The sequence below is a fragment of the Petromyzon marinus genome, chromosome 2, assembly GCF_048934315.1.
Source record: "Petromyzon marinus isolate PM22_M1 ecotype Great Lakes invasive population chromosome 2, UKy_Petmar_22M1.pri1.0, whole genome shotgun sequence".
NCBI lineage: Eukaryota > Metazoa > Chordata > Hyperoartia > Petromyzontiformes > Petromyzontidae > Petromyzon > Petromyzon marinus.
Genome location: NC_133668.1, coordinates 20,769,791 through 20,791,221, shown reverse-complemented (window position 1 = coordinate 20,791,221; position 21,431 = coordinate 20,769,791). Strand labels below are relative to the sequence as shown.

The 21,431-nt window shown below is 46.3% G+C and overlaps 1 protein-coding gene across 7 annotated transcripts in view; it reads right to left on the bottom strand.

Moving 5' to 3' along the window:
- Window positions 1–21,431, bottom strand: part of TRAK1 (trafficking kinesin protein 1) — a 72,429-nt gene that overhangs the window by 8,903 nt on the left and 42,095 nt on the right. For 6 of the 7 annotated variants that reach the window (XM_032959549.2, XM_032959539.2, XM_076071324.1 and 3 more), the window contains exons 2-14: window positions 20,885–21,138; window positions 19,766–19,969; window positions 8,156–8,232; window positions 7,379–7,495; window positions 6,832–6,938; window positions 6,092–6,206; window positions 5,726–5,804; window positions 4,016–4,146; window positions 3,337–3,411; window positions 2,109–2,249; window positions 1,861–1,928; window positions 889–1,176; window positions 205–518 (exon numbers count right to left, since the gene is read on the bottom strand). In XM_032959549.2, the coding sequence (XP_032815440.2) occupies window positions 205–518; window positions 889–1,176; window positions 1,861–1,928; window positions 2,109–2,249; window positions 3,337–3,411; window positions 4,016–4,146; window positions 5,726–5,804; window positions 6,092–6,206; window positions 6,832–6,938; window positions 7,379–7,495; window positions 8,156–8,232; window positions 19,766–19,969; window positions 20,885–20,945 (1,777 nt within the window). In that variant the 5' untranslated portion in view covers window positions 20,946–21,138. Of the gene's footprint in view, window positions 1–204; window positions 519–888; window positions 1,177–1,860; window positions 1,929–2,108; window positions 2,250–3,336; window positions 3,412–4,015; window positions 4,147–5,725; window positions 5,805–6,091; window positions 6,207–6,831; window positions 6,939–7,378; window positions 7,496–8,155; window positions 8,233–12,917; window positions 19,744–19,765; window positions 19,970–20,884; window positions 21,139–21,431 lie in introns of those variants that run through there. The other variant, XM_032959515.2, reaches the window with a different exon arrangement.

Genomic DNA, 21,431 nt, shown 5'->3' with positions numbered 1-21,431 from the left:
ACCTCAAACATTTGCTCAAGAACCCGATTGAATCACAGGTGGCTAAAACCCCGATTCGAATTTGAAATGTAGGACCTCAGCAGTGCCAGTTCACTTCCCCAACACAGAATTTAGAGTACAAGTGACATGATCCACCCAACTCGGCCAACTCCAGTACAGAGGACTCTTTGACTGTGACTCGATCCTTTTGAACACAGCACGAACCTTCGAGGGGCTTGACGATCTGCAACCTCTCAGGCAGGTATGAGCGGAAGGCGAGTGACATGGAGGAGTGCGAGTCCTCGGAGGACGATCCACCCGGCGTTTGCTCGCCATCCGACAGGCCTCCCTCGCTGCCCGGTGGCGTGGCCGGCCGACTGGGCTGGCCGCTCGCAAGCTCTGACAACTGCTGCTCCCACTCCTCCTCCATGAAGCGCCGCTCACCTAAGTGCGCCTCGCGCCGCAGCGACAGCCGGCGCAGCGCGGCCTCCAGGTCATGTGAACCGGGAGTGCCAGGCTGGCCCGGGCGCTTCTCATCGCTGCCGCAAGGGGATAGGGCGAAAGGGTCAGGTGGTTTGGGTGAGAAGAGGTATTGGGCAATGATAGGTATAAGGGAAGATAGAGGGTCAGAGTGAAGGCAGGGCTGCCCAGCGGTTCCTGAAAGCGCAGAGCTAGAGGCCCAGGGCAGAATGAGATGTGGGGGTCCCACTAATTTGTTTGCAACGAATAAATAGGCCCATTGTGTGAGGCCCAGGAAAAATTACCCTTTTAGAAAAATACTGTCTAACAGACTCAGGGCATGTCACAAATAATCAACAACTCGCAGCACTAAAATCCAACCACTTACAGCACTAATATCCAACAACTCACAGCGCTAATATCCAACAACACTTATATTTGACGACTCACGTGTGCACCGGTCCAGACTCGGTGGTGTCGATGAGGCCGTGCGAGCGCAACTCGGGGGACACGCTCGTCCCGTCCGTCATGAGGCTGGAGCGTGGCGACCCAGCGGCGCTCTGTCTCCTGGAGGCGCGGGGCGAGCTCATGGCACTGGCCAGGCGCGACGACACCACCGAGCCTTGGTTAGAGCCCGGGATGGGCAGCGGCGAGAGGCAGGAGGAGATGGACGCGCGCTTCAACGCCGTCGCCTGATTCGCCGTGCGCACCGTCTCAAACACTCGCCGCTGGTAGGCCCTGCCGACACACGCGCCAGCGGCAGTCACTCACGCGTCGCGCCGCGAGGAGATGGACGACGCCAATAGCAAGAGGGTTGGGGCAAAAGATGACATTGTATCCTGCTCAGATGAGGGAGAGTGGGGCAGTAATCATCTACAGTGGTTGGATATGCTATATTCCTATGGTAGAGACAGTCACTGTAAAATAGTCACCGTGGACTTGCCAAAAAAGGTAATTCTTTTATTAATGAATTAGAAAAAATTGAACGACTAGGAATTATGAGTTAACAGAAATGGGCATTGCTCTAATACTAATTTTAGCAGAGAAACATGTTCCTTGTTTATCTTTGTGTTTTTCTGTGTGTTATATACATATGTGTGCGCTCAAGCGGTTATAAAGTGGCTAGTATAATTTATAACGCAACTGGTTACCAGAATTTGATTCAGTAAGGAAATAAACCTTCCCTGGGCTTCTTCCGAGCCAACCCGGCCTAAACAATTCCTTGGTGTCGTCTATAAATGTCAGCGGCCAGGTGTGGCGTTGGCCACATCACACCACCTCTTAATTTATTGGTTCCGCCTTAACACATGCTCACTAAAGAGCATTTGCCCCTAGAGCCAATGGAACTGAACTTGAGATATGCGTTTGTGTGTGTGCGTTGGCCTGTTTGTCACAGTGGTAATGGCAGTAAGAATGCAGTACTTGGGCACGCCATCCTCCAGCTTCAACGTCTTCCTCATAGTGCCCTCAATCTCAGCCGCTAGCGAGTCCTGAAGGGGGAAGCACGGCCATGGGAGGGGGGGACAGAGCACAGTTCGCTCAACACGGCTACATTCACCCCAGGGCGTAATCTCAACAACGACAAAGCCGCCATGCCAAGAGGCCAGCCAGCTTAAGCCACTAGGCATTCTCAAGCCACTCGGCCAAGCTGACCAGCCGCTAGCGCTCACCATGGGGAAGTGCGTGTGTGAGTGCCGCCAGCGTTCCGCATTGGTGGAGGGCGCCGTCTGATTGCGCAGATTCTTGACGTCCTCCTGGGCCTCGTGCAGCATCTCAGTGCACTCCACCAGCTTGTTCTGCAGCTCGGCAAGCTAACAATGCAATGCAGAAAACACACATCTAACATAGGCTTATGGAACAAAGTGAGCTCATTTCTGTTTGGGTGAGGGTCCATGACCCATGCTTCAGTGAATGTGAGGTTCCGTAAATTGGAAATTGCTCAAGTCAAATTCCAAAAAGGTAAAAATGTCTCCCCGCTCAAATGTGTCTTGGGTAGTGCTTAGCTTTGTTTACACTCCTAAGCCACTGTTGGAAATTCCATATTCGTAATGTATCCATAGACCAACCACTTATGACGTTTCACAAAGTGGTACTCAAATGATCAACTTCAGCAGAATGATGGGCTGAGCCAACCTCGGACCGTCACGTGAACTCGCCAACCTTCCAATCGCGTTGAGCAATCGAGCCAGTGAATTACATAACTCGATACAAATGTTTACAGAAGCCTTACAAAACCAAATAATAATAATCTCTTGAATATCACTACAAATCCCACTTGTGTTATCAAGCATGTATGCTTAAACTAGCAGACAACCACAATCTCACTCTGCCAAAAGCCTAAGGAAATACTCAACGTCATTGAGAGTAGGTAAAAAAAGTTAATAAATCAAGATGCTGATAAACCAAGCCTGGCAGATGAATGGGTGGGTGAGGGGGCTCGCGATGGCTATGTCAGAGGTGGCCAGGTAGCTCAAGAGGCTAATACCGTGTCAGAGCACTTCATTTGGGCCACCCATGACTGAAACCAGGGTATAGGGAGTCGATGGTCTTAGAAAAATTGACAATAATTGCATGAAAACCCCCATCACTTATTTTGTAATATATCATCTGAGCACGAAGTAAAGTTCAAATTCATTTCCAAGTGACGACCACTCTTTGTACAGCATAAAACAGTGTATTATCTACTGTAGATTAAAAAAAACCTATTGGATTGTGATGTCATCTTCCAGGTACCGCTCTCTAACATAAGGTGATTAATTGCTTGCCGCAAGAGTTTCAGATGAAAGTTTGCTTGTCTCAAAAAAATACACCTGTAGTTGCATAATTCGAAATTAATTGAGGCTAAAAAGCAATAATAACCTCGGTTCAGGTGATTTTGTTTTTGATGAGGACCCTCACCTCAGCCGTGAGCTGTCGTTGGGCATCCTTGGCAGCAGAGAGGTGCTGAGTGAGTTCCTCGTTGTCAGCTGTATACTGTGGGAACACGCAGAGATCCAGGCAATCACCCTGGGCACTTAGACGTGTATCACATGACACAGCCTGCACTGCAGTTGAAGAGCAGAGCACAACTCGCAATTGGATGGGTAAGAGTTAAAATCTCGGTCAGGGATCAAGTTCATTCATCATTCAACCAGGAATTGTCCAGTTCCACCCCATCTCAAACCTCCCTTTCCTTTACAAAGTGCTAGAAAGGGTCATCTCTTCGTATTCATTTCAATCTTCTTCTTCCACGTGTTTTTCCCACTCATGTGAGGTCCGCTGTCCTTGCCAACCTTCTCCATGCTGCCCTGTCCTGTGCCATGTTCATTTAAATGCATCCCCCAAAATATCCTCTCACCCCCAGCAATCTGTGCTCTTGATTCAATTCTAGTGCAGACTCTTCGATGCCAATGACTGACCGCCTCATCTCCAAAGGATAAATGTGGTGTACAAATCCCTCCATGTTCGGCGCGTTGAATACATTCCACTGTTTTGTACAACATTGAGATGCATTTTTACATGCATTTGCTACATAAATAAAAAATAATCCACGTTTTATTTTCTGGAAAGTCCCCTATAACCCAGACAAGTTGCTCACCGTTTTGACCTTCTTCTGCAGGTCCACAATCTGGGACAGCAAATGCGTAATCTCCTCTTGCTGCCGCGACGCGTCCTCGCTCCTCCTGGCCAGCTCCTCTGTCAGGGTCAGCACCTGGGAGTTGGACTCCCCTGCACACATGTGGACACGAGCACAGATATTATTTATTATTATTATGCTTGATTACCCAGGGAAGCCTCACTGAGTCTCAAGACTTTTTTCTCAGGAGGGTCTTGCCAAGTTTTCGCAGTAGGGGCGATGTTACTATGTGTAATCCCAACTGAGTAATGTGTCAGTAATATTACAGCATTGGTATATTTTGCAGAACCAGGGAAAAATATACAAACGCCACGTAAAAAAATAACAGGAGTAAGAAATCAAACCCAGGCCCTTATTGCTGTGAAATAAAAGTATAATCAATGTGCCACCCTGCCTGAGATACAGATAGAAACACATGCAATAACACAGGTGGACCTGTACAGGCATTCAGAGACAATGAGAGACACGCAGTCACATGGCAAGACACACATTCAGAGAATGCAGAAGCAGACTTGTGCCTTAACGCGTACAGGCACAGACATGTGTAGACACACAGATGCAAGCAAACACACCCATCCAAGGCAATCCAGTTCAAATACACATGCGCAGACATGCGTAAATATGAAAATACAACGAAGAGACACATGCAGACACAAGCGCAAAATATACACTCACAACACAGGGAGTACACTGAGAGACAAGCGACATTTAAAAACATGCGCACACGTCCAGGCGTGCTGCGGTTAGCACGGCTGTGCATCGCATGGATTGGTCAAAGGTTTGCCGGATCTCGGACCTTAACAGGTGTATGTAATATATATATCTGCTGCGTGCGTGCAATCCGACACATTGCACTGGTTGTTCAAAGAGATTTGGGATTCATATTCTACATGGTGACTTTACCGAAAGAACCAAGAATATGAATCCCTGCAGTCACGAAAGCTTTAAATCGAGATTTGGGATGTTCACTCAAACACTCACATTCAAAATTTGTATGAGTGTGTACACGTCAGTGTTATCTGCTATACATCCAGCAAAGTAGCCAAAGTTATTTTGAGCGGGGTGTGTGAAAAATGCTAAAGGGGCGACGCCCATTCACGCAATAAGCATTCAGTGAACGAGGCTGCGGCAATATTAATATAGCTGCCACCATTCCCTTAGAGTAAGCTAAACACATTTCATTAACTCAATCCAGGCCAAAGATGTTTTTTTCAGAGAGCACAATGATCTTTTTAAGTGCTTCAGCAATGTCACTGCCAAACACATGAACAATTTCCAATGCTCAAAAACATAAATTCAGCCAATGGTAGCCAGAGGGCAGACGGATGTTTACAGTATTGCGGATGTAAAAAAAAACATGTCTAAATGAATATAATGCGAGTAAATATCCTATAGTGTGGTCGACTAATATTATCCTTCCATGGTTGATAAAAAAATATTACCACTGTGGTAATAAACAAAGATCATACTATGGAAAGACTGCGCCTCATCATGGTAACGTGAAATTTGCACTCATGGAACAGGGCTGCCAAGCACTTGTTTGTGCAGAAAGAAGCTGTGACTTTCACTTGTAACATATGAGTGAACATGGTACGCTCAAGTAAATCTAGGCCATGCACCGACACCTACGCACATGCCCGCCCACCCGTCCATGTGCTCGTTGTTACGTACGTAGCTCTCGGACACAGTCGTTCACCAGCTGGTCCTCCTTCTCCTCGTAGTCAATTGTCTCATTCTGAAGCTGAGATGCCTGGAAAACACACGGGCAGACACCTCACTGTGAAGCTCTGGAACACGGTGCAACATTCACGGTCAGGACAAAAGGCCTTCAGAGTCAACGCCCGAGTAGTTTACAGATTCAAATCTGTAAACGACTAGAAAATCCATCGCAACAGACGGTGCGCGTTTTTTTGTGGGGTGTGTCGTTGAAACCGACTGTGGTACAGTTGACATCTTCGTCTTCCAAAGTCTGGATATGGGGGTCTGTATCGGTGAGAGTGGGGGGGGGGGGGGTAGCGGGGGCATGTGCTATGTTACCTCTGAGCGCAGTGAGATGTTCTCCTCCTCGAGGTCACGCAGTTTGCGGTGGATTGTGTCCATGTGCAGCCCGCTAGACCCCAGTGAAAACGTGGGACATGGGGAGCTCACCGCCCTGTGCATACAACATCCCCCGGGGACCATGTTAAACACAAGCAGCAGCAGCAGCAGCAAGTGCCCCGGTGGCTCGTAATGATTCCCATATTAGAGAAAAGAACCAGCATCATTTACACCCTGGTTTTGTACTTGGGCAACAGCCATTCATAAACTAGGTTAAACACAATCACACCCACTCCAGGCGCATACCAAACTAGGTGAAAAAGAAAATGCAATCTGATGGTTTTAATTATGCATTCATTGGTGCCCAATGAATGCATGAGACACTGAACTTGAGAACAGAATATAATCACGGGCAGCTGAAACACGGATTAAAATTCAGTGTAATCTAATTCCATAAGAAGGAACATCTCAAGAAGATGATATCATATAACTACTGCTGAGGTCACTTCAGTAGACACCTTATCTGCGTTGAAAAGTGTTTGTCGCATGGCAATCAAACACTAATTATGTAAGGGCTCAGAGCTTGAATTTGTAAAATTAACTTAAAAACCTAATTTTATATGCTTTATAATAATTAGCAGATAGCTGTTTGAATAGAGAAGGGTGATAAGTAGTGGCTGTAACGTGCATCATACTGGTGGTGGAGCGAGTCCCACAGTGTGTGGCTCTGAGTGGCTCACGGTAATGGGGAGGATGACTTGGGTGCATTGTCATTCTCATCGGACGATCCCGTGTAGATTTGAAGCAGCTCCTCCTTCATGGCTAGGTCATGCCTCAGCTGGGCTGCCTGTACGACACACGCATACGTACACAAACACGGAATTATACACATGCGCAATCACACACGCACAAATGTACGCAATCAAAAAGATACACACATACAATGGCACACATACACACAAGTACAAAATCAAAGATCACTGGCTTTGTTTATAGTCTGTTAATGACACACAAGTGGGTAGGGTGGCAAAATACCACACATGCCACGCCACCTTTGTCTCCCCAGTTCTGATGTTAACGGACCATACCAGGTACTCATCTAAGGCCACTTAGGGGAGGCCCAAATGTAGTTCAGATATCTATTCGAAACTGATGTTAGCCACAGCCGGGAATCAACATGTCGCTGGGTTAATAGTGAAGTGAGAAATTAAACGCTGTGGCCACTGTTCCCCCAACAACATGCAGTCAAACACATGCCACCCGAGCAGCGCTGCCAGAGCACATCACCTCCTCCGTGGCGTGCCCGATCTGCTCTTCCAGGGTTTCATTCCTGTCCGTCAGGACCTTGATCTTTTGCAGCAGCGACTGCCCGATGCGTGCCGCCAACTCCACATCGCGCTCTTTCTGCAGGAGAGGAACAGTGATGCCGCACCGCTTCCGTAGCCCATACCTGCCCTGCGAATGGGCTACAGAAACAGGGCGGCTTCCCTTCCTCACTCGTGACCACTTCCATAAGGTGTGAAAAAAATAATGTATGCCTGTAAGGTACAGTACTTAGGCTGTTGTAAATTAACGATGCCGAATAAGATTTCATCCTGCTGGATGGGACCAAGGTGAGAGCACTCGACTCACAATCAGGAAGTTCGAATCTGAGCCGAAGGTCGACTCTTCCCCACCATCCCTCTGAAGTTTGCAGTGATGTGAATATTGAATAGTGAATATAAAGTTCACAGGAAGTCAACAGCGGTCGTCTAATAAAGAGATTGACCCCCACCGCATGAATGTGCATTTCCACTACTGGCATAAGATGGGAGATGGAGATGCGCACCGATCTACCCACACCTGTATTTTGTACTGTCGACCTAACATGTTACTATTCATATTACAAGGAATTATACATCATTCAAACACGATGAGTCTGGAGAACAGATTCCATATTGACTCAGCAACAGTGTAATTACAGCCCAAGTTAAAAACCAGTCGGGCAACACTGGCTGGGTTGCCAAGGGCCGCATGTTTTAACTAGCAAGAAATATTGTACAATGGATTGCATGTCACAATTACCTCCTCCAGCAGACGGGTGACAGCATCGATGTCGCTGTAGGTCTTGGTCATCTGCCCCACCCTATCGGCACACAGCACTACGGGAGACAACACGGCAACAATACCAGCACAATCAGCTGCTAGTTTAGCTAAGTGCACCTTGAAGTCGCAGGTCGACGAGACAAACCCAGGCGTTATAAGTGCACAGAGCGTGGTGGGTTGCAGATATGCCACCTACGCCGCTCTCACTGTACCAAGCTAATGCGCTTCAACACAACGCGGCGGCGCACGCGCGCATGTAAGTCGCTGTAACGTAAAGCCCTTCAGCCAACACGCACGTCACAGCTAAAGCCTTGGTCAATCACCTTCAGGACTTCAATCTCTGTTCACTGCCGCCAATGTCACATCCACCACTGACCTGGTATTAGCCTCCCACCGTGAATGCCACCATAAAAGCGCAACACTGTATTTGTTAAAATGACTGCACAGTTCAATTCGCGGCAAAAATCCGGGAGTGGTACACAACCTTTGGACCGAAAGATACTGACGTGGAGTGGTTTTGTCAACATCTATTACAGTACTGTAACACTAAGCAAACCTAGGAAGCACAAGTGGATACAGGCACACACGTAATATGAACTCAAACTGAACTGGTGAATACGATGATAACTTTTGAAGTGTGTTTGGCATGTATCAGTCATTGTCATTGTATGAGAGGTTTTTTTTTAGAACAGCAAAACTGTGAAGTTGTTTATAAACTGTCAGTGCAAAGGGTGCTGCAATAAACACATCCGATGTCACAAATAAAGCAAGTCACAACTCATCGTATTTAATATCTCAAAAAATGCCAAGTCTATCAGACGTTAAGCCATCCGAGTCGATGTATGTCAGTCATAGCTAAACATTTTTTTTTAAGTAATTGGTGCTGGCTAAACATCCCAATGAAGGGAATTGGCTTTCCTGGGTAAATACGGCATTGTGTTTATCATTGAATGTGTTTATTCATAGGCTGAGCAGGAGGTTTCCTCGCCTAGATTCCCTGCCAGCCACCCTAGGCTAGATCACTCAGGCTGGAGGGGAGGAGTAAGGCCCTCCACTTTACTAAACATCAGACACGTGGGTCGGGATTTTAGTTTAATGGGTCAGTAATGTGCAGCTATGTTCAATGACGGAGGCCAAGTTGCAATGTTGGAGATTGGCTGTGGCGAAACATTTGAAGAATGCAAAATAGTCACGCGGAGGAAATTTGCACCATTTTTCTTCAGCATCACTCAAAGCACTCAATGCCTTGCTCGGCAAAACAAACTTCTATTTGCAATGTGCATTTTTAGATTCAGTTTGATGCAGCATATTGATGCAGCAAACCTATATTGAATAACTTAGTGTACATATACAGTACTCAGACATAAAGAGTCAAAAGGGAGGGATAAGCACTCACGTTGGTTGGAAGCAGTGAAAGACTCTCAAGGCAGGGCCATCCTCACCATAGAAAAAAACATTGATTCTTCACATTAAGTGTTATAGCTTTTACCCCAGAAGGATTATTGACCGAGTCGACTCGCAACTAAGATTTGAACTCGCAACCGTAACCACTGTAAGTCGAGTATCATAACCACAGCGTCGCCTTGTCAGATTCATAGATTAGTTCTCACGTGAAGTTGTACAGTACTTCTGAGATCACCTAGTTTTTAAGTGGCATGGCGTGATAACCCTCCTTACATTTTATGGTATCATGCGTATTTCCGACAACCCGTTGCCCCATCAATGAATGCAGGGTCTCTTAGTTGACAGGTTAATTATCTGAAATGTGTGTTGTGATCGCTAGGGAAACCGGCGTAACAGCATAACAGCCAGGTCTACGTGCATGACCACACACATGCGTGTGGGCGCTCCCAACGCCCCACCCTGCCCAGCCAACAACAACCGCCCTTCACCACTAAACAGCACCAGTGTCACCACGGCGCTTGTGCCAGGCTAGGTGTACTTTGAGGCCACGTGAAATGCATAAGGCTCGCTAGCAGAAGGTGGTCACGGGACAGACCCAGGTGCTGTGGGTTGACGGACTGAGATAACTGGCAGATGCACTAACTGTGCTCCCCACTACACCACCTCACTGCGTTTCATCCACCCGGCGCTCCATTCGTTGTTGAGCGTTGCTTCTCTGCCATCTGCTGTTATTGGAAGGTGACTTCCTCCAATTGTCCAAGAGCGTCCTTCACGAGCCTCCTTCATACAGTGAGGGAAAAAAGTATTGGATCCCCTGCTGATTTTGTACGTTTGCCCAATGACAAAGAAATGATCAGTCTATAATTTTAATGGTAGGTTTATTTGAACAGTGAGAGACAGAATAACAACAAATACATCCAGAAAAAAGCATGTCGAAAATTGAATAAATTGATTTGCATTTTAATGAGGGAAAAAAGTATTTGACCTCTCAATAAAAAAGATTTCTGGCTCCCAGGTGTCTTTTATACAAGTAAAGAGCTGAGATTAGGAGCACACTCTTAAAGGGAGTGCTCCTAATCTCAGCTTTTTACCTGTATAAAAGGCACCTGTCCACAGAAGCAATGAATCAATCAGATTCCAAACTCTCCACCATGGATGGCCAAGACCAAAGAGCTCTCCAAGGATGTCAGGGAATGGGCTACAAGACCATTGCCAAGCAGCTTGGTGAGAAGGTGACAACAGTTGGTGCGATTATTCGCAAATGGAAGAAACACAAAAGAACTGTCAATCTCCCTCGGCCTGGGGCTCCATGCAAGATCTCACCTCGTGGAGTTGCAATGATCATGAGAACGGTGAGGAATCAGCCCAGAACTACACGGGAGGATCTTGTCAATGATCTCAAGACAGCTGGGACCATAGGCACCAAGAAAACAATTGGTAACACACTACGCCGTGAAGGACTGAAATCCTGCAGTGCCCGCAAGGTCCCCCTGCTCAAGAAAGCACATATACATGCCCATCTGAAGTTTGCCAATGAACATCTGAATGATTCAGAGGACAACTGGGTGAAAGTGTTGTGGTCAGATGAGACCAAAATGGAGCTCTTTGGCATCAACTCAACTCGCCGTGTTTGGAGGAGGAGGAATGCTGCCTATGACCCCAAGAACACCATCCCCACCGTCAAACATGGAGGTGGAAACATTATGCTTTGGGGGTGTTTTTCTGCTAAGGGGACAGGACAACTTCACCGCATCAAAGGGACGATGGACGGGGCCATGTACCGTCAAATCTTGGGTGAGAACTTCCTTCCCTCAGCCAGGGCATTAAAAATGGGTCGTGGATGGGTATTCCAGCATGACAATGACCCAAAACACATGGCCAAGGCAACAAAAGAGTGGCTCAAGAAGAAGCACATTAAGGTCCTGGAGTGGCCTAGCCAGTCTCCAGACCTTAATCCCATAAACAAAAATCTGTGGAGGGAGCTGAAGGTTCGAGTTGCCAAACGTCAGCCTCGAAACCTTAATGACTTGGAGAAGATCTGCAAAGAGGAGTGGGACAAAATCCCTCCTGAGATGTGTGCAAACCTGGTGGCCAACTACAAGAAACGTCTGACCTCTGTGATTGGCAACAAGGGTTTTGCCACCAAATACTAAGTCATGTTTTGTAGAGGGGTCAAATACTTATTTCCCTCATTAAAATGTAAATCAATTTATAACATTTTTGACATGCGTTTTTCTGGATTTTTGTGTTGTTATTCTGTCTCTCACTGTTCAAATAAACCTACCATTAAAATGATAGACTGATCATTTATTTGTCAGTGGCCAAACGTACAAAATCAGCAGGGGATCAAATAATTTTTTCCCTCACTGTAGAGGCCGATCTTGACACCACTGGTACCAGTCATCAGCATGTCCAATCAGTCCATCTCTTCTCTAACCCAGCCACATCAACATAAAAAACATGCAATGCGCATTGCTGTACCCCAGAATGGCACAGAGTATTGAGGTCTGCAGACAAAACTACTCACTGCTACAGATGCGCTGGCATGGTGGTGCTTGCCCCTACCTATGCGTGTTACGATGCATCCGTTAATCTAGTAAAGTCACCTATAATGTTCACGACGCATTCATCGATTCTTACGCGCATGATATGTGTATCAAATTAAGCACTTCCTATAATGATGGCGATTCTCTCCATAGGATGACCATCGTTGACTTCCCACAAAGTGGTACTAAATGCATTCAATATGATCTTCCAATTGTGACTTATGTGCTCTAATCACGGTAATACTTGGCTGGTGCGAGCAATCCTTTGACACATATATAGCTAGCCCGAATTTTTATCCATTGCTGAATAGGGGGGGCTCAAGTAGAGGGGTGGAACAACGAATTTAACTGCACTGGCCTCTACTGCCCACAACGTCTACTACAGCTGTCTCTAGGACTTGGTGATCACACATCAAGCACTACCCAGGCTCAACCCTGTCTAGCTTCTGAAATCAGACGAGATCAGATACATTTTTGGTGATTTGGTCACAGTCTAACGCATTAGCCATCCAAACAATTATTTTCAGTAATGCTGTCAAGCATGACGTGAGTATAAAAGCCATTCTTTTCATGCCTCTAATAAACGGACAAACATCGCGAATGATGATTATAGGGTCTGCAACGGAACAATTCCCCAACGTAAAAACCTCACACCTCAACTTCTTTTACAAAAGTAACCATCACTGTGGCGCTAACTGGCCGAGCATACCGATCGCCCTGCCGCTTGACCACCTTAACGCACGCGGAAAACTTTCCAACAAAGCAAGAGAACACGACGTGGCACCACGTACCCTGCTGGACCTGCTCCCAGGGGACATCTCCTGCCGCGTCGTCAGCAGCGACCTCCTCAACCAAGGCGCTGAGTTCATTGCCGTCGCAGATGAGCATCGCTTCTCCGTTGGGAGCCGCCTCGTACACGTCCTCCGCCCCGTGCTCGCGCACAGCACCGTCCGTGTTACCCGTACCCTCGTCGCTGGAAAGCCAAATCCCATCTCTGTGTTGAGAATCCCAGCTCGTCTCTCTGGAATCCGAGTTAGTATGCACCTGAGCACCCCCATTGCTCAGCACCAGCTTTGGTGTTGAGGTGACTGCTGCTGCTGCTGCTGCTGCAGTTGGTCCACGTCTCCCTCTGCCAGAGCGGCTCGCCGGAGGGTTCAACCTCCTGGCCGCCGCCATCCCGTGTCGAACATAGGCGAGGGGGAGAAGGCCGGACTGCACTTGTCTTTTCTCCCTCTCTCGTTCACTCGCGCGCTATATCTGTCGCTCTGTCCGGACGAACGTGACCAGCTGCCCGTCACCGAAGAGACAAAACAAGTGCATCCACCCGAGGAAGGGGATTCAAGTTCAGCTGCCAAGTCGGGCCGAAGCGCTGCGATTATCTGCAGGCTGCTTATTTGGTTGGGCTATTTTTGCGAATTAGTCGAAATCCGCAGGTGAACTGCACTGATCAGTCACTAACGACACCCACTCGCAGGAATAACAGAGTAACAAGTGGTTTCTCCATAAACGAAATTTAAGCTCAACGCAGACCGAACATTAATTAAACGTATTCTAGATGCTCACACGCAAGAGATTTGCAGTGGCTGCCAGAGCGCATGCTAAATGTGAACCCGAGTGCACCTAGTTTTCTCACTTATTGGACACATAAGAAGCAAACAGTGTGTGGAGCTGCAGTGCCTCGCCCTGACTCGCTCAACTCCTCCGCCTCTGTACTCAAGCCCCAAGCAAAACATTTATGCGGCATGGACACCTGGCACAGTCCAATCAAGCTCCTCAGAAAAGGGGGAGAGACTTGGGTTGTACCACAGTCAATGTTGCCCAACTAAACACTTTAGAAAGATTTGGTAACGTGCCATGAATTAGAGATCTTGCGTTACAATGAAATCAACATTATTTAAGACGAACGTGTTAATCTAGCTGGACGACGCAGTGGTTAGAGCGCTCGAATCGCAACGATAAAAATGTGAATTAAAATCCACTTGTGAGAGATCAACAGTGGTTGTCATATGATGAGAGTGGCACCTGCTATGATGTGTAATTTCCACCACTGGCTCAAGGCCGCCAGTGAAGAGGAACCCCTCTTCATGCTCATTTAACTAAGCAGATGCTTTGATTTTCATATTGAGGATTTTATATCTCATTGAGATTGATTGCACTGTAGTTAAAGTTGCACCTACACAGTTAGCTTTTGTTTATATTTCATATACTGTATAACTTTTAAATGAAGGGATACATGTCTTAGTGGTTAGCGCACTGCTCTATGAATCCGGTGACCTGAATTTGATTCCCGGCCATGGCTAACATAAGTGGTGAGTGATATCTGCACCGGTCATGGCCCTCCACCCTTCACCAACCACCCCAGTGACCAAAACGCCATGTAACCTTGGCCCAGCAGGGGAGTGACAAAAGGCTATAAACTCACTGTATGTATTGTATACGCTATATATACGTAGCATATCGTGGTTGGGAAAATAACTATCTAAGGAGTGTGGGGGGAAACTAACAGCGCGAACCACTGTTGTATGCAGGTCACGTTTCACATAACAAAGGCGTGTCCTCACGCACAATGTGCAGCTCCTCTGGTTCTATGACGCTGCTTGCCATGCCAATAGCTCGACAAACAACACGACAGTGCATAAGATACCGGGCTTCAAATGGAGCAGGATGTGAATTAATTAACACGCGTGTACATTTCAAAAACTAAATTAATCGGCCACATGGCACTGTAGCTGAAAGGTTGAAAGTTTACAACCTGATTGAGAGTTGATGCAGCTCATCATCATTATTTGTCCGAGGTTGATAATTTGTAAGAATTTTACTTTCACTAGTATTTAGGCATTTTGTTTTACTTAATTTTTACAAATTTACACAAATATTTTACAACCTCTGCCAAGATATACAAGTAAGATTACGACAGGTAGGTTTACGACTGCAATACAAAAGTGCTACTGGTGGCTTATTGAGGTAGGCAGCCTAAATCCCAGTTCGGGAGCCTACTGTCCATCCACCACATCCTTCAGGGGTTGACACGTCACGTTATTGCGCTGTGTTAAAATGCCCCCGACCATGGGAATTAGGAATTTCCACCATCGTCTCAGGGCTGCAAACAGAGAGATGGGCAACACCCCGCGCTCGCTGGAGCTTGGATGCCCTTCTAGAGACCACACAACGGTAAAAGCCGAGCCAGCGTGCACTGTTTCTGATTTCTCATTCAGGATTTATCCCCGCTTAGTGACTTCATAAAAGGTGCCTTCTTACAGACAAATCATGAGCAGTCGTTTGCCTGCAAACACAATCTCCACCTTCCAAACATGTGATAATGTGCATTTCAAAATTATGAGGAAAGTAAATAAATTCCAGCCAGTCTCAATCCACCATTGGATAAAGGCCTCCCTAGATCATGGGGGTGTTTGATTGGTGAAGGGGGGAAAAGTCAGGACCAGTTCTAAAATCACTAGCTGTGACCTGGAATGTAATTTGCATAGCTGGCTTATGTTGCTGCATACTAAACACTGTGCCGCTGCTCCACCAAATCAGAGATGGCGAATTGAAGATGTAACACAACACAGGGCACTAACCCATGCCCTGGTCGCTCACCATTCCGCTGAACAGTTTACAGAAACGCTCCAATGTGCAGCAGAGCAGAGAGTTTAAAAAGAAGCCACAAGATACGATAAGGTTCAGTGTAGTCATGGCAAGCCACCGTTGATTCACTCCAGTCGAGTCTTCTGGAAAATTAAGGGCGACTTCGTTATAATCCTCCAAGATACCACATTTTGGTGCTGCAGGGGTAAGGACTAAAATGGCAAACCTTGTTAAAACTGATCACCATTTACTCTCATGAATATCTATGAGGACTTCACTTTGATAGAGCTCTATTAACAAATGTAAGTGAATGATATTTACTTTCATAGTAATATATTACAGCAACCTCTCAAAACAAAGTAGATCTATTAAATCCTGACGCATCCACGATTTTTTTTAAATGTACATGTATACAATGAAAGCACTGTCATTCACTTTAACAGAGATCGCTTCAAGGAAATTCCAGTCTCTTTCATAGAGATCTGTATGATGTATATGAAAGCAAGGACTTATCACTTCCAATTACATCTTCCACGGTGTCTGTTTGGAGTCTAGGTGCTCCTCAGTTTATGGGTCTTCGTCAGATATTTCAGTCTCCTCTGATAAACAGAAATGATCCAGTAAAGCGTGGGCCAAACAATCCAAGTAAGAACCCCTGAAAATGGGTCGTGAGACTCCATAACACTTTCCGGGATAAATAATAACTATTCAAGAATAAAAATGTGAGTTTAACTTATTAAAGTGACGTTGTGTTTAGAGTTTTGCCCCACAACCTTTAACTTGAGAATCTATTCCTGACTGAAGGGCTACTCAGCCCATCATCCATATAGGGTGAATACATTGAATGCCACTTTATGGGAAGTTAATGGTGATTGTCCTATGGATAAACCGGGCCAGTTCCTTACAATCCAGTCACAACTAACAAAGTGCTCAGCACTGCAGAACCAGCCAAGTGTGATCAATGACTCAGAACTATGGGGGTGGCTGAGCAGTTATTTGCATGCAAATGACGGGGGTTCAAACTCTTCCTCCAAACAATGAATGCATTTTTCGCAAAGCTGCTTCTCTTGGTCATGTTGGCTGTAAGATTCGCGTAACTGTGAAGGGACCCTTTTGTGAGTTCGGAAAGGACACAACTTTCCATATGCCATCGAAACTGTTGGACGGCCTTCATGCTCGGCTCTGCCTCGCCTGGCCTGTGAAGGATACATAGCATAATACCTAGCAATATTATTCAGTGTACAGTAATTTATTTGGCAATTTAGTTTTGCCTTGGATGAGAGCGCAGACAGCAGGAGATCACGTTCTAAACTATGAGGGGTACTTTTGATTTAAAGCTTTCGTGACTGCAGGGATTCATATTCTTGGTTCTTTCGGTAAAGTCACGTAAGAAGGGAAACGTGACTTTACCGAAATAACCAAGAAGATGAGGGGTACCTTCCTCCCTTTTCGTGAATAATTACACAAGCACATGCAGTGATTCTGTACTGAAATATTTTCAATCAACTTCACACAGTAACGACCATTCAGACATGCCGATTTAGCAGCGAGAGAACCTGAACTTGTAAATACGTTTTCGGCCAAAGCGCACTTGCAAGTTACATCATCGGCCCCCACTACTATGGTCAGATTAACCCCGGCCTGGCCTTGCAGTTTGTGGACAGAAAGGCAACTAACATAAAAACAAAATAAATTATTTTGCAAGTGTGTGTGCTTCCATGTCGCCTGGCATGCAAATGAGCGTTTCTCAGCTTGTAAGGCTTTGACCAATGGCAGTGATTGGGGGAAACTCACAATCACTTTGCGTGCCGTGAGTGTTCTCGATGGTAATGAGCACATAGGGAGGAACGCAGTTGAATACATTTTTTTTTTAATCCCAACTAAATTCCGAATTGTGCTGGCAACGTCAATGAATGAGATGAAGAAATGTCAATCCAGAACACCAGCAATGAGCAGTGGAATATTGTACTATATCAAGGAAGGCTTCTCCCTCAGACTTTCACATCACAGCATGACTTCTGCAGTTACTTAAATGCAAGTGTCTTATCTATCACTCTGTGGTGAACCCATTATATGCCCTGCGCTCTTTCAGCATTGCAACCCCAGGAGTGTGGGCACAGTGTGTTTAAAGATACCAGCACAGAAAAAACAGCTGTCTGAAACCAACTTTACTTAGGGTACCCACACTTCAACCCACCATAGGTAATTTACCAAGTGACTTGATAAAATACATCCATTCATTGTTTACTGTTATGTGGGGTAAAACAACAGAGTTATGCGTGAATAAAGAATCCATGGTTTAAATGCCTTAAACTGGAGTCTGGATTCAGCAACTAAACTCTTCATATCATAGGCTCATCAACTCCTCGTTGTAAGGATTATTCTGGTCACGTGACAAATAAGAGATGCCGGAAGAAAAAACAATTGCAAAAAACGACATGTCTCGGACCGCATTCGTGAACACAAAGCAGACCTAAAACACGGTAGGACCAACACCTCGGCCGTGGCAGATCACTGTTATAATTCAGTAGGCTCACATGACATTGATTTCTCCAAGACAGAGGTTCTTTGCAAGCCATCTGGCTACCATGAGAGATTCGTTCATGAGGCTATCCACATATACAAACACAGAGACAATTTCAACCGAGAAGATGGATTCTGGCTTAGCAATCATTGGAAGGATTTGATAAACCATTTCGGGTCTTAATTGATTGTTCACGCTTACGGTGGCTTTCAGACCGCATCCATTATTTTCGTCTCCCCCCTCCTCTTTTCCGAACATAGATGGACTCGTCCATCTGAATAACTGCCAAATCGCTCTCCGTGGTGCTAACGTTAAAAAAACGCCACTTTTTTCAAATTTTCTTGCTGTGGTTTTCACACCTGATGATGATTGCTTGTGTTGCAGTCGAAACGTCGTGAGAATTTTATTGTTTTATATTTTTATTATTTAATTGTTTCCCTTCTACGTGACTTTACCGAAAGAACCAAAAATATGAATCCCTGCAGTCTCGAAATCTTTAAATCAAGACATTATGTGTTTAATAAACTATGTTTTCATAAGGTGCTTTAAAACATTGGCTTCCTGCCCAAAAAATCACACATGATGCACACACAAAAAACAAAGTTCATGTTGTAGGGGAAGTCTTGTTTGCAACCATCTATGAAGGCTGGTGTACAGATAAAAAAAAGTTTGATGTGGTCAGCACCATGGCCTGCTGCGTTTGTCTGTCTGTAGTGAGTTTCCAAACGAGGTACTCATTTGAGTCTGAGTCAACTTAGGGAGACTCACAATAGGTTTAGACAACAGTTTCCAATTTTATTAGTCCAAAAATTTCAATCAGGTTTCTAAGATCCGTAGCGTCGTGTGAAAACCACTACACCGCCGCTCCCCAACCACATGAACATGCACACATTCAACAGCTTGCAAGTGTCAGCTACCCAACCTTGTAAAGAGTACAGCAACATAATAAGGCATGGACCTATTAACCAATTATGTGCAGCAAGATAATTGTGGATTTTCCAGAACAGCAAGAATAAACAAGATATACATCATGTACAGAATGCCTTGTACAGAATCCCAATGATTGACGACACTGTCAGTGCCAACATTACAACAGTACAGCAAGGGTTTTGCAACCCTCGACAATCCCGTACATTAAATAATGAATAATGACTTGAAACATAAATAGGATGCACAGTGTTTCTGAGTATATTAATTGCTCAGGTGGCTAACATTAACAAGGGTCGCCATGGTGGCGAAGTGTTAACTACCTTGCCTGGTATACAGGAAGTCGTGGGTTCGATCCCTACCCTGACGCCTGTATATTTGGAGTTTTAAAAACATGCGTTTAGAGTATTTGGCTGATATTAATCTCCACGTGATGAGCCACTTCGTTCAGTTATCATTTGTGGCCAGGTCGCTTCTGAAAAAAGAGCTATATAGCTCCAGTGGGCCTTACCTGGTAAGATACAAAAATGTTTAGTTTAATAGCTTAAACCAGTTTATCGATGGAGAGAGCGATGTGCAGGACGGGCGCGCGCGTGCACTCACGCATGTACTTGAGCGTCTCCTCCACGAGCTCCAGGCCCAGCTCGAGCTCGGCGTCCGGGGGCAGCACTGGAGTGCGGATCCAGTCGTCACGGTCGTAGCCCAGCACCGAGTCGGCACGCAGCCTAAACAGCGGCAGCCGCTCCTCCATGAGGCTCACGACCTCCACCTCGGCCTCGTCACCGCCTCCTCCACTGCCGTACGCGTCTGCAGGTGGGAGCGCGAGGAAATCATGGTCATTGCGCAGCACCTTCTGGACTTTCACTCCGTGGAGACGGTCGACCTCATCAGGTCTCGGGAGGTAAGCTGGGTTGAGCCTGGGTAGGGCTTGGATGGGCGACTACTGTGCATAACAAGTCTTATAATAGGCTGCTGGTTTGTGGTTAACAGAAGGCAATCCTGCAAAATCTATTGTTATGCTGGACTTTTATGCCTCTATGTCTATGCTCTCTGTCTTCACAAACTGACACTGAAGTATGGTGAAATAACTCTCGCAATCCACACAATGGGGAAGTCATCCAGTAGTGAAATGAAAAAAGGACTGTACACATACAATGATAAGTTCCTTTAGGAAAATTTGAGATTTCAATTTCACCGTTAATAGATGGATGTTGGAGGCAGCGGCATAATTTTTGCATTACTGAAGGGGTCAGACAGATGGATGTTAAAGCACCTAGGAAAGAGATATTCCGTGGAAATCAATGTAAAATAATTCAGGGAGAGCAGCTTGTGATGATAGGGTCCCATGTGCACGATGGGGCAGGACAAGTTACCGAGGCAGATGAGAAGAGCTAAACCCAAACGACAGGTACTGCAGAAGCAGGCCTTGGGGTCGGGCATTAATAGATAGGAAATCTATCAGTGTGCAAGATGGAGTAGGGCAAGCTATCAAGGCAGAGGGAATGGAGTGGCACCTAGGCAATGGATACAATATTTAAATCCTGACCGATTTAGATTTTATTTATTTCAGCAGAAAGGGCCCAATAAGCTGTTAGGCTCAATTATTATGGGCATCCTGCATGGATATGATATCAGGTCTTGTGATGTTGGAGGTTGAGTGTCAACCATGCACCGGCTCTGAGAAGTTCCAGAAAACAGGAAGTGATGTGCACAGGCGCGCACCCGTGATGGTGCCCACGTCCCTCCGGTCTCTCCACGCAGCCTCCCGCTCCTCGCTCTCCATGGGGCCATCGTGCAGGCGCAGTGACGGACGTGGGCGCCTGGCGGGGCACCCTCCGGGAGCCTCCAGGGTGGCAGGAAGGCTCACGCAGGCACCTGGGCTCGGCCCATGAGGCCCTCCTGGTGCAAGTGTGCTGTCAGGGATGCAGTAGAGGCAGCAAGAGTCCCACTGGAGCCTGGCGGCACCCTTACTGAACCTGTCCAGGAGCATGGCAGGGGAGGGGCGGCAGCATGGCGGTTAACACAGTGATGGACGTGATCACATAGGAGACAACGCACTGGGCTGAAGTAGTCGGGTGGCACTTTGGTTAGAGTGCGAGACTGAAAGTTGGAAGGTGGCAAATTCAGATGTCAGTTTTTAGGTCAACTAAGACAATCATCTCTTTGAGCTCAACACAAAGAGCATCGCCTATGGGAAGTCACCAGGGGAACTCCTATTGAGCAGAATGGGCTCCATCAACAGAATGTGTTATTTCTGGGACTGACTCAA